We start from the raw sequence: 13,576 nt of genomic DNA, 5'->3' as shown, positions 1-13,576 counted from the left end.
AATCTCCTTACTGCAAAGCAGCAGCACTACCACTGCACCACCTCTAGTTTGGTCTCGCCACACCGTAGAACCTTCTTCTCCCAGTGCCTTGTAGCGGAGATGTCCTGTGCATGTTTCCCATAAAGCTGTGACTGGTGACGCACCCGGGGCACAGTTGTTCTCTGCACAATGTCTGTGCCACTGTAGCTTGTAACTCCTTCAGAGTTACCCCAGAGGTCTCCTGGTGGTCAACCTCACTCGTCGTGTTCAGTTTTGGTGGACAGCCTGCTCTAGCAGATTTACACCCAGGCCTCACCCTTTCCAGTTCCTCTTTAACTGGATACTCAGTGGCTTGGAGTTGCTTGTTGTGTCTTCATTGTGTAGCTTAGCCCACCATACTGATAACCCACAAGCTGGCCCTTCCACATTCAACAAATCAAGTGACGCCCCAGATAGGTGAACTCATTCTGGGACTTCTGAATCCAGTTGGCTGTACTGGTGATGAGTTAGGGGGTGTCGTACTAATAGGGGTCCATTATCTAGTGTATGTAATTCATTTGGGCCACTTTGTCGAGATCTGACATGAGAGTCTTTCTCTGTTCAGCAGTATCAGAAAAGCCAAGGAGGTGAATACTTTTTATAGGCACTCTACGTATAGAAATTTGTCACATACAGATTATACATATTATAGTGAAATACTGGATCACTGAAGCTCAAGAAAAATATAAAAATTGTAATAAACAACAACCCATTAACCCCATTAAACACACACAAGAATTTCTGGCTTGGGATATAAGAGAGTTGCTGCTGGCAATACTTTGTAGGTGACAGTAAGATGGTGTGAAAAGAGAACACGGGTTCACCCAAAGAAATGTTCCCCTGGTTAAAGTGACCAACATTCTGGGGTCAGTTAGATACAGGCCCACAGTTAAAATGGACAGCAGTTGGTCCCCTGCAGCCCCGTCTCGGTTCTGGACGCTGCTGTAATTATGACAGTAAAACCGTCAGAGAAAGCGAGGCCAGATTAACCCCCACAGACCCCCGGCTGACTTTAACTCCTAATTTTTAATGCAGTTCTGCATTTCTTGCTTTTGGTTTTTGCCATTATACTTGAACATCTCATCAACCCACCCCTACAAGGTGGTGGTGGGGGGTTTCCACTTTGGTCTGTCCAGCTTGTGGATATGCAATCACTCAGAGACTCCATCATTTAATTGGCACACACCCACAGAGTGCCCCTGAGGAAAGGGGAGTGCAGAATGGAGTGGTCATTCTTCTAAGAATCCTAAATTCCCATATTTGGGGGGCACTAATGTGGCAAAAGTGAACTTAAGAGATTGCAAGAATTCCAGCAGAAGTTTCATGTCACCCCCACTGATTGATTCCTTACATCTGGCAACGGTATTTTTTAAAAACGTACAATCCATTCAAGTGGAGACTATCAACTCGGTCACCATCAAATCAGTGGAGTCCATGCTGCCCACCATCATAGTGGGCTTTGGATGAGAAAGTGTAGAATCATTTAGGCAGAATTGTGAAACATGTCAGTCAGTCACCAGGACACGTCACCCCAGTTACTCCTGTGGCAGTGAAAGGGACAGCACTGTGTGTGTCTGTGACTTTGATGTAGCAGGACATCCGTCACCTTATCCTTCATCTTATGTGACAAAAGCGCAACTTGTTAGTTTAAATTGAGGCCATCCAGCGTTTCAGGGGGATGCAGCGTTGCACGGCTTTCTAATACCTAAGGCCTAAATCCATGCAGCTTTCTGAAAACTGGGCTGATTAGTGTGTTCCTTGACTTTTTAATAAGTGAAATGTGTAAAAGCTGATGTTTTGCAACAATGTTGTCCTCATAAACTGTTCTAGCAGAGCGTGGAAATACCTGAAGACAAGCAAAGACTCGACATCGATGGAAACGAGCTCCTTCGGGACAGCCCAGGGGTGAGTACCAACGTCCTGCTGTTTTGTGGTTCCCGGCCCCGTCGGCAAACTGAGTAGCTTAGCTTGTGGGCCCCTCCATGAGTCGACGTGAGGAGCTTTTGCTTTATGTCCTAAAATTAAAACATTTTAAGGAGCTGCTGTATCACACGGACATTGGGCTTTTCCGTGCATGCTGGTCTTGTGCTTGTCCCTAATTTACATCATGACGGGGTGTCAGGCTCTGTTCCCGGAAGGTCCGGTGGTTGCTGAGTTTTGCTCCAGCTGAGTAGCGAAGTGTTGTGAAATGTCCCCAAAGTGTAAAGTCGGGAAACAGACAAGATTTTAGGAGAGAGACGCAGATCACAAAACAGGTTCAAAACCAGGAGATTGAAAAATGCTGGAACAACTGTACTGCTCCGCGAGACCCTTTACCTGCCCCGAGACAGGACGATTGTAATACAGTATGTGCTACCAAACCCTGGAGCGACAGCAAAAAAGAGAAAAAAACTGACCAATGCCACTCTCCTACTAGCCACAGAGAACACCGACAAAGAAAATGTGTGAGTGGAAATCAAACTGTCATTGTAAATACTGCAGAATACACACAACAAGTAAATCAGCTGTTTACAAAAATCCTGCACTGCAACACACCCACCACACACTCACAGATTACAAGGCAAAATACTCCACTAATTATGTGCAAATACACAAATAACAGTTATTGTAAAGAATTAACTAAGAATAAGAAAGGTAGTCTCTGTTATATGTCATTTGGCATGAGACTCAGAAAAGCAGGGCTAATGTTTGTGATGCACCATCTGTTGGAATGATAAACGTAGTGCATATTTCTGTGTTATACGTTATTTAGTATGGGATACATAAAGACAGTGTTAGTGTTTGCGATGTGCCATCTGTTGGAATGACAAATGTAATGCCTATGTCTCTGTTATAAGTTATTTAGTATGGGATTCATAAAAGCAGCGTTAGTGCTTGTGATGCACCATCTTTTGGAATGACAAATGCAATGCCTATGTCTCTGTTATAAGTTATTTAGTATGGGATTCATAAAAGCAGTGTTAGTGTTTGTGATGCGACATCTGTTGGAATGACAAATGCAATGACTATGTCTCTGTTATGTTATTTAGTATGGGATTCATAAAAGCAGTGTTAGTGTTTGTGATGCACCGTCTGTTGGAATGACAAATGCAATGCCTATGTCTCTGTTATGTTATTTAGTATGGGATTCATAAAAGCAGTGTTAGTGTTTGTGATGCACCATCTGTTGGAATGACAAATGCAATGACTATGTCTCTGTTATGTTATTAAGTATGGGATTCATAAAAGCAGTGTTAGTGTTTGTGATGCACCATCTGTTGGAATGACAAATGCAATGCCTATGTATCTGTTATAAGTATGGGATTCATAAAAGCAGTGTTAGTGTTTGTGATGCGACAACTGTTGGAATGAAAAATGCAATGCCTATGTCTCTGTTATGTTATTTAGTATGGGATTCATAAAAGCAGTGTTAGTGTTTGTGATGCACCATCTGTTGGAATGACAAATGCAATGCCTGTGTATCTGTTATAAGCCCAGCATGCCCATTCGTTAAGAAGGCCCTGCTTCCGGCTGAGTGCTCATTGGTCCTCAACCTTCACACATGACAAAGTCAAACCTTTTAGATTTGGTCTGGGTAAGACTGACTCGCTGGGTATGTCACCCTACATGAGACCACAATATGAGTACCCACCCCCCCAACTTGCTAAAATAGTGTAAATCAAGTCTGCAGCAGGAAATCGTCCGGAGAGTCGTGTAGTGTGATGAGACCGTTGGACATTATCAGACAGATTCATATGTAGTCTCTTGTCCTTACACTGTCATTTGTGTGTTTCCAATGCACATTCCCTTGACAGGACCCCTTTGATCATCAACCCCTCGTCACTAACTGGCTGATTTGTCTTTCAAGAACCAGTCCAGCATAACAAAGGAAGCCATATCTAATCAGCGTGCGAAAGCATTCATGAATCCAGAACACGTCTTTAAATTAAGTAAAATGCAATGCAATTTAACACCCGTTGGCATTTGGAAATAAGGAAACGAGAGTCAGGTCCATTAAAGGTGACAAAACTTGAAAGCAAGAAAATTCTGCCATCACTGCACTAGGGTCGCGCGGTTTACCGACGCTGGAAAAAGTACCAAAAAGAACCCACATTTTAAAACGGTACTGTAGCAGTATTTTAGGATTTTTGGTAACAGAAGTAAACATCAGGCTTTCCTTTCAATCCCCAAATCCACTGACACTCGCTATGGAAACACGCAGACTTCACGAAAACGAAAATACGAGGTTCAACTCAATCAGAACTTCTTGGGGTATGACTTTGACGTGACCGGAACTTCATGGAAGTATGGATTCAATGCGACCGGGACTTCACAGGGGAAATTTTGCTTTGCTGTTATTGGGACTTGGCAGTGGACAATCCATCCTTATTACTTTAATGCAGTCGAGACTTCATGGAAGTATTGATTCAACGTGATCTGGACTTCACGGTGGACATCCTGCCTTATGACTTCGATGCAATCGAGAATTCGTGGCGATCAAGAGTAGGGGGAAGCTGTGTGGTGTGATGGCGCGGCACACCAGAGAGGTTAGAGTAAGGCAGGGGGATTCTGAGTGATCAGTTAACGTCTTCGGAAACAATTTTAGTACCCATACTGAGGTCCGAGGTATTGAGGTACCTCATTATATTATTATGTTACATTATTGAAGTATATATTACTGCATTACATTATTGAGGTATATATATTATTACCTCATTCTATTGTACCTCATTATTGAGGTATTGGTATTGAGATAATGGGGTACTGAGGTATTATTATTGAGCTCTATGTTATTACATTACATTATTGAGGTATACATTATTACTAGTGCTAGGCAGCGATTAAAAATTTTAATCACGATTAATCGCAGACAATCACAACAATCACATTGTTATGAGCAAAATTCAATAATGAACTTCAAAGTATTGCGTGTATTAGTTTTTCAAACACTTTAAACCAATAAGGTGCTTTTTATCAGTAGTATTCCCTTTACATAGTAGCAGTTAAAATATTTCTTGTAAATCTCAACTTAAATATTAATGTAATCAAATCAAATATAAAACCAAAGCTATTTGCCACTACCAGGGCTTTAACGTTTTATTGAGTTTGTTATAGAAAAACAAGTTACCCTCAGAGTCCAGAGCCACGATCACAGCATTATAACGGGCACCTTCCGGGCAACAGCAAGGTAACATTTGTAAATCGGTTTTCTTTCTTATCTGAACAGATACCAGCCGAAACATTTTATTTTATTAGGGGGCAGCACAAACAGTCATGTGTTCAGTAGCAGCTCTTCGAGGGCTAATATTTTTTCCAAAAAACTCAGTTTTCTGAAAAGCGCACAAAGCAATGGCTTCACACATAAATCAACATAAAACAGCTGCTGCTGCCTGTTGTGCATGCAGCTGTCGGCGCCTGTTTGCAGTTTGCACGGCTCAGCGGCCAACAGGTATGCACAGTAGCTGTCTGGGACGCAGGTGTGTGGGGGTGGCAGTTACAGTGAGACGCAATATGGTTTGTACCCCCCCCGTCATCGTAAGTGTCTGTCCTCCTAGGTGAACGTTGCCATCGGTGCATCAGCTACACGAATATGTTCAGCAGCACGATCAGCTGGAGACTGATCAGCAGATGCCGGTACCTCACTTTCGTTTTCAATCTCCAGATCACTTGCATCAAAATCGGAGTCCGACAAATCAGAGTCCAACTCAGTGATAATACGAAAAAAGTCATCCACTTTGGTGTCTCTCCATATGCCATTTTAGAAGTTGTTTGCTCTTCGCTACTCACGCACGCACAGGGAATCGAGGCCAAATCAACATAGCTAACTTTCCTTCCAGCAAAAGCTTATCGAAAAGTGCTGTAACAACAAGATCACTGATCACTATCGATCACTAGCGGGACTGAGGATTTCAAAATAATAACAATAACAAAAACTGTGTTAACACGCAATAAAATAATTGTCGACGTTAATTAATGCGTTGACGCGATAATAACACGTTAACTTGCCCAGCCCTAATTACTACATTATATTGTTGAGGTGTATATTATTACCTCATTCTATTATACCTCATTATTGACATCTATGTTATTACGTTGCATTATTGAGGTATATATTATTATATTATTACCTCATATATATTATATACACTGCCTGGCCAAAAAAAAAGTCGCCACCTGGATTTAACTAAGCAAATAGGTACGAGCCTCCTATTTGACATTTACTGCATGGGCGATTATCTTTCAGCTGGCAACAAGTTATTTAACCCCAACTGGTGCAATGAGTTACTTCTCATTTCTTAAACAACCATGTCGAAAGACACATCTCGTGGTCGTGGAAAAGATGTTAGTCTGTTTGAGAAGGGTCAAATCATTGGCATGCATCAAGCAGAGAAAACATCTAAGGAGATTGCAGAAACTACTAAAATTGGGTTAAGAACTCTCCAACGCATTATTAAAAACTGGAAGGATAGTGGGGAGCCATAGTCTTCGAGGAAGAAATGTGGCTGGAAAAAAATCCTGAATCATCGTGATCGGCGATCACTTAAACGTTTGGTGAAATCAAATCGAAGAAAAACAACAGTAGAACTCAGGTCTATGTTTAATAGTGAAAGTAAGAGCATTTCCACACACACAATGGGAAGGGAACTCAAGGGATCCATCAATGGATTTTTTCTTCCCTGATGGCACGGGCATATTCCAAGATGACAATGCCAGGATTCATTGGGCTCAAATTGTGAAAGAGTGGTTCAGGGAGCATGAAATATCATTTTCACACATGGATTGGCCACCACAGAGTCCAGACCCATCGAGAATCTTTGGGATGTTCTGGAGAAGGCTTTGCGCAGCGGTCAGACTCTACCATCATCAATGCAAGATCTTGGTGAAAAATTAATGCAACACTGGATGGAACTAAATCTTGTGACATTGCAGAAGCTTATCGAAACAATGCCACAGCGAATGCGTGCCGTAATCAAAGCTAAAGGCGGTCCAACAAAATATTGTGTGAGTGTGTGATCTTTTTTTTTTGGTGGCGACTTTTTTTTTGGCCAGGCAGTGTATATTATCACCTCATTCTATTATACCTCATTATTGAGGTCTATGTTATCTTGTTACATTATTGAGGTATATATTATTATCTCATTATTATACCTCATTATTGACATCTATGTTATTACGTTGCATTATTGAGGTCTATGTTATCCATCCATTTTCCAACCCACTGAATCCGAACACAGGGTCACGGGGGTCTGCTGGAGCCAATCCCAGCCAACACAGGGCACAAGGCAGGAACCAATCCCGGGCAGGGTGCCAACCCACCGCAGGTCTATGTTATCTTGTTACATTATTGAGGTATATATTATTGCATTATATTATTGAGGTATATATTATTACCTCATTCTATTATACCTCATTATTGAGGTATTGGTATTGAGGTGCTCTGAGGTAATGGGGTACTGAGGTACCCATACTTGTGGTTGGTATCGATACCAAAGTCGTAGTTTTATTATCGATTCAGCACTAGACTGCTCTGGAAAAGGAGACAAAATTCAGGAACCACTGTTGACAGAGGGTTATATTTTGTATATTCTAGAAAGTTGACTCAGTTCATCTGGACAGAGTTCTTTTCCAGGGAGATATGTTACATCATTCATCCAAGTGACTTCCTCAGTCTCAGTTGACTGCAGGTTTCTCCAACCTTATAAACAGCACCTTTGCATAATGGCCGAAACTAGCACCTTTGACTAACAATGGGCTGTGTGATCAATGATATGCAAATCATCCATTGATCAATGGCCATGAGTACCAGTCACAGAGAGTTGGGGAATGGCTGCAATCGCTGCATTGGTGTAAGGTGTACCCTTAGCCCCCCTTCTCGGTTCAGAGATGGTCGTTCCTTTTTCACGTAAATGGCCTCCTTGACTCCTCACTCAAACCAGTGCTCCTCCCTGTCCAGGATGTGCACATCTTCATCACTGAGAGAGTGACCACTGTCCTGTAAGTGTAAATAGACTGCGGAGTCCTGGCCTGACGAGGTGGCTCTTCTGTGTTGTGCCATCCGCTTCGCCAGTGGTTATTTGGTTTCCCCCAATGTATAATTCACGGCAATCCTGTTGACACTTAACTGCGTAAACTATATTACTCTGTCTGTGCCGGGGCACCCGGTCCTTGTGGTGGACCAAATTTTGCCGTAGCGTGTTTTGGGGTTTGAAAGCCACCGAGACCTGGTGTTTTGAATAAATGCGTCTCAGCTGTTGTGATACTCCTGACACATAAGGGATCACCAAAGGTTTTCGCTTAGGCAGCGGTTGTCCTTCCTCTCTGCTGGATTGCGTAGAGCATTCTTTAGGTGTCTTCCCTGCTTTGACAAAAGTCCAGCTGGGATAACCACATTTACTCAGGGAATTTTTGATATGATGTTCTTCTGCTTCCCTGGCCGCTGTGTCTGTGAGTATGGTGTTTGCTCTGTGTTGTAGAGTCTTTCACCATCTTATATTGCTGTGATTGCAGCCATTCCCCAACTCTCTGTGTATGGTACTCATGACCACTGATCAATGGACGATTTGCAAATCATTGATCACACGGCCCATTGTAAGTCTATGGTGCTAGTTTCGGCCATTATGCAAAGGTACTGTTTATAAGGCTGGAGAAACCTGCAGTCAACTGAGACTGAGGAAGTCACTTGGATGAGTGATGTAACGTATCTCCCTGGAAAAGAACTTTGTTCAGATGAACTGAATCAACTTTCTAGAATTTCCTTACCTGGATTATTGAGCATGCATCGAGACATCTTTTCTATGTATAGTTTTCGTTGAACGTTAAATATATTTAAGAGGGATTTTATTTAATATTCCACTTCTTTTCTTCTACAGGTGATTTATTACGTTACTGCCCAGCTCTCCCCTGATTACGCTGCGCAGTATGCAGAAGAGCAAAGGAAGCAACAAGAATTTTTCCCACAAGTCTCAGCCACGGCTTCTCAAATCTCCCAATCGACAGATTATGAAATCTCACAAAAGACCGAGAAATTTGTTGCAAAAAAGTCGGTCGAGTCTTCCGAGTGCGCATATGTGGAAAGACAGGTCAGCAACCCCAATAAGTCTCCTCCAGCCCAGCATTTTTCTGATAGGACCAGTCACAATGTGGTGCATGCAGAAAGCGAAGACGAAGCGCCCACTGAGATCCGTAACAAAGTAACAGAAACCATGATACAGATTGTTTCTTGCAGTCCCAGCTTGACGACGGTAGGGACTTCTGAAGCGGTGTCTCAGGAAGAACGACTTTCATCGACTAATTTGCAGAATTCCGCTAGCATGTCTGAAGAAGGTCCCGAACGTGGAAAAGCACATGAAGAACGGGTTGAAACTACGAAAAGTCAAGTTGTGCTACGGACAAAGGCACCCAAGATTCGAGTGAAATACTCCGAAGAAGTGAATTCCATTCCCAGCTCTCCTACTGAAGAAATCCCAAGCCCTTCTGATAACATTGCCTTCATGATCACCAATACACAAGTGCAGGCTCTGTCTTGTGGAGAAGTCCAGGAGATAGTAAGTAATCAGGGGGAAGAGGTTCAGACCGTGAACATTGACTCCAACAGAGAGGTGACCAGTCAGAATTACAGTCAAGACCACCTGGGCAACGAACAGCCAGTGGTCAGTCTCGACAAGAAACCAGTCATCATTATATTCGATGAACCGATGGATATCAAATCGGCATACAAGAGGCTCTCGACAATATTTGAGTGCGAAGAGGAGCTGGAAAGGTTAATGGCTGAAGAGAGGATCGATGAAGAACCTGAGGAGACCGAACCTGCCGCCAAGACTGCAACACCAAGGGATCCCAAAGGAAGCGTGAGCCCTGTATCGAAAGCTAACGACAGCCTCTCCCTCACCGAAACGGGCCAATACGACACCTGCATTTTACCGATATACGGGGAAGTCCTTGCCGTGGAATCCAAGTTCGATGCTTCGGAAGCCAACAAGCACGACGCCAAGAAAAAATTTAAATTTAAATCCCCAAAAAAGCAATTGGCTGCTATTACTCAGGCAATCCGCACGGGTATGAAGACGGGCAAAAAGACCTTGCAGGTGGTGGTCTACGAAGACGAGGAGGAGCTGGACGGGACAGTCAAACAGCACAAGGAAGCCAAGAGATTTGAAATTAGCCGATCCAAAACCAAAGATGAAGACGACGTCTCTGAAACGGGCGCCCAGCTCACGTCCGTCGATTCCCAGTGCCGCACGAATGAAATTCGGAAGAATGCGTACAAAACCTTGGACAGTCTGGAGCAAACGATTAAGCAACTGGAGACGACGATCAGTGAAATGAGTCCCAAAGCCAGGGAAGAACACGGGATGGAGGAAGAATGTAAAACGTATTTTGTGGCCACACCCGAGTATCTGGAGAAAACGACGGAAGAGTCGGACAATTTCCATTCGGCCCTGTCGGAGACCCCCGCGGCGTTCCTTTACAAGACGCACACTAAGAAGACCAAGCAACAAGTGCAGCTGAGATCCGCTGCCAACACAACCACCACCAGCAACAGCGAACAGGTCTCTCTTAAGCTCTTCTCGCTTGTGCAGGTGGCTTGGTGTCTTTTTGGGTATTTCTAACCGCTTACATTCCAGAATTTTGGCCTAGGCTTGGAATTTTGAGTTTTTTCCTTTAACCCACGCTTCATGTGAATCAGTGGTTGTGCTTGTCGTGATTGTGACGTGGCATTTGATTTGTGACTAAAACAAAATTAAATCTTAACATGGGTTTGTGCTGAAGGGATTTCATTTTTTTTTTTGCTGCCTTTTTGGTTTCTTCTCTAAGGTGACGGTGCCTTTCTGTCTGTTCTTGCTGCCACTGCGGTGGAACTGAAGGAGTACCGTACAGGACTTGGGAGATGAGCGACGTTACCTTTGCACCAGGGGGGTAGCTCTTTGCCGTCCACCGTTCCTAATTCTGATTTTTTTTTTTTGTTGTTTTCCTGTGTTGTGTCCATGCAGGCCACCAGTGTCATTTCGCCGAGCAGCCGGATGCCAGTCCCCGTCTCTTCAAAGAGTCGATCACAGCAAGGAGTGTCGGACAAATCGGGGAAACAGCAAAAGCTTCAGGACCCCCAGAGGCAGTTCCGACAGGTAGTTTTACTGTAGGGACAAAAAAAAAAGGACAAACTATGAACGGACAATTTCTACCCTGGAATATTGTGATTCTAACTACCGAGCGACTATGTGCGTGTTTGAGTGTGTGTGGTGTGTGTGTGTGTGTGTGTGTGAGATGGTCTAAAGGAAGGGGTGACACCGAAAAACCACAAAAAATAATAATAATAGACCTACTTGGATCTCTTGACATTTTTTTTCTTTTCTGTTATCCCAGATGGCACATTGTCCCCACGTTCTGCTTCTGCATGCCTTCACGTTTCACTTCCTCTTTGCTCTCGCGTCATGTGCCAACCTTCTAGAGCGCCTGCTTACGCTGAGCCAACACCTTGACTCCTTAACGCCCGGGCACAAACTCCCTTTACTAATCACTTTATTGATCCAAGGATCGACTGAGCCGCCAACCCCCTGCGACGCATGACAATCACACTAACACAAGGGGGCGCCAGAGCCCACCCCGATTACCCCCCTGAATGAAGCTCCCTCTCTCTGTCTGTCTCTCTCTCTCTCTCTCTTCTGATTTCCTCTTCCTAAAACTTGTGGTTTCGGTATTTGAGAACGTTAGCAGAAGAACTCGGTAGAAGTTGACCGCAGTTGTCGTGTTAGTTTAATGTCTTTACAGAGGCCCGGTGTGTTTTAATATGTTTTTTTTTTTTGTTTCTTCTCCCTTTTTTTTTGACATATCCTATCTCCTGCCATCTTTGTTGCAGGCTAATGGAAGTGCTAAGAAAGCTGGTGGGGATTCTAAATCGGCTTCCCCTGCTTTACCTGCTTCTAAGATTCCTGCCTTTTCTCCCAGCTCTGGGAAAAACAGCTCTGTGCCGGCTTCTAGCTCAGAGGGCGCTAACCCTACTAATTCTTCTCCCAGGTCCTCCATCCCTTCACCTAACCTGCTAAACCCTCAGGCCAACCGCTCTGCCTCCTGTCCCTCGGCTCCTTCCAAGCACATCCCCTCTTTGTCTAATGGCTCTCTGAAGCTTCAGAGTCCGACCCTCTCCGGGAAAGGCCAGAGCCTCTCATTCTCGGCACAGACACCCAACGGCCGGCCAACCCCTTCTTCTCCTAGTTCTTCTTCCTCCTCCTCCTCTTCCTCGCCTTCCCCCATCTCCCCCACCTCTCTGAGTCAAGGTGGAAAGACCATCCGGACGATACACACGCCCAGCTTCATCAGCTACAGGGCGCAGAACGGGAACAGCAAACCCCTGCCATCGCCAGCCAAGGACGTGGTGTGACCGGAGGAGCACATCGCCGACTCGCCGGCTTCTCGTTTGCAGTTTACTCATTTTGGGTTTTCTTTGATTTGCTTTCATGCTTGGTAACATCAGTGTGCTTTTATTTCATTTTATATATATATACATATATTTTATTTTTTACTAACCTTTGCATATCCGATTTTTCAGATCTCAGTAAGTCTATTAGTCAACGTGCAGAATTTATATATTTTTTTTCCCGTTTTGTTAACGTAGATATTCCGGCGAATAATCCTTTCGTGTACTCACTCGCGTTTACCGACTTTATCGCTAGTGCTGTTAAAAAGAAATGGAGTGAATTTGCGTGCGTGCGGTGTGTTCAGCCACGGAACGGACTTTTTCTGTTTGTTTTCTTTTCTGAGACTGAGTGGGATTTTAATCCTTCAGCGCGGACTTCCGCCCGCGTGTGTCGTTTCTTATTTGAACGCGCGGCGACTCCCGAGAACAAATAACGTATTTTCCGTGGAAGTTGCCAAAGCACTGCCAGATACTTTTTGTTGTTTTTTTTTTTTTTTTTTTTTTTTTTTGGAGGACTACTGCCAAAGCTATTTAAACTGAAAACGATGCCAACACGTTTTGGAATTTTATTTTTGATTATTATCATTTTTTTTTTTTTCTTTCATTGCAAAAACAAGCACTGTGCAATTCGGGACTTCGACGTATTCAGTAACACATCCAGGACCTCACGCCGCCAGAGGAGCTTACTGAGATCTGTGCGAGTGCGGCGGGCGGGCGGGCGGGCGTTCAGTTCTGGACTGGTGGGGGGGCCTGGGGGTGGCGCCGACTGTATATAGATGTTCATATCAAGCCCACTCTAGTTTTATTAACAAACCAAAGTTGATTTCTATGCATGCCTTTGAAATATTTTAGAAGAGGGGGAACGTCGCTGATGTATCAGAGCAATTCTGTTTGCACACAAGAAGAGATTTTTGTAAATACTATTTTGGTTTTGTAAATTGTTCAACCTTATTGTACAATACAGCACTATGACAAGCTTGAGAAGCTGCAAAAAATAATAAAAAAATGTTATAAGTTAATCAGAAATGGTGGAGGCTTCTTTCAGACCGCACTTTAAATGCCGGGGTGAGCCTTCAATAAGCAACGACATGGTGATCTGTAAAAGGTGGAGGTCTGCTTGAGTGCTTCCCAGACTCGATCCTGGGGGACCACCCCCCTTAACCGTGG

The 13,576-nt window shown here is 43.8% G+C and overlaps 1 protein-coding gene across 5 annotated transcripts in view; it reads left to right on the top strand.

Annotated features, from left to right (window-relative positions):
• Window positions 1-12,681, top strand: part of si:ch211-285f17.1 (sickle tail protein homolog) — a 642,180-nt gene extending 629,499 nt beyond the window's left edge. For 2 of the 5 annotated variants that reach the window (XM_051928955.1, XM_051928953.1), the window contains 4 exons: window positions 1,852-1,923; window positions 8,868-10,547; window positions 10,989-11,120; window positions 11,852-12,681. In XM_051928955.1, the coding sequence (XP_051784915.1) occupies window positions 1,852-1,923; window positions 8,868-10,547; window positions 10,989-11,120; window positions 11,852-12,373 (2,406 nt within the window). In that variant the 3' untranslated portion in view covers window positions 12,374-12,681. Of the gene's footprint in view, window positions 1-1,848; window positions 1,924-8,867; window positions 10,548-10,988; window positions 11,121-11,851 lie in introns of all 5 variants that reach the window. The other 3 variants (XM_051928954.1, XM_051928952.1, XM_051928956.1) reach the window with 2 other exon arrangements.
• Window positions 12,682-13,576: the final 895 nt, after the last annotated feature.

This window comes from Erpetoichthys calabaricus, chromosome 6 (genome assembly GCF_900747795.2).
Source record: "Erpetoichthys calabaricus chromosome 6, fErpCal1.3, whole genome shotgun sequence".
Lineage (NCBI taxonomy): Eukaryota > Metazoa > Chordata > Cladistia > Polypteriformes > Polypteridae > Erpetoichthys > Erpetoichthys calabaricus.
This window is presented reverse-complemented; position numbering and strand designations above follow the sequence as displayed.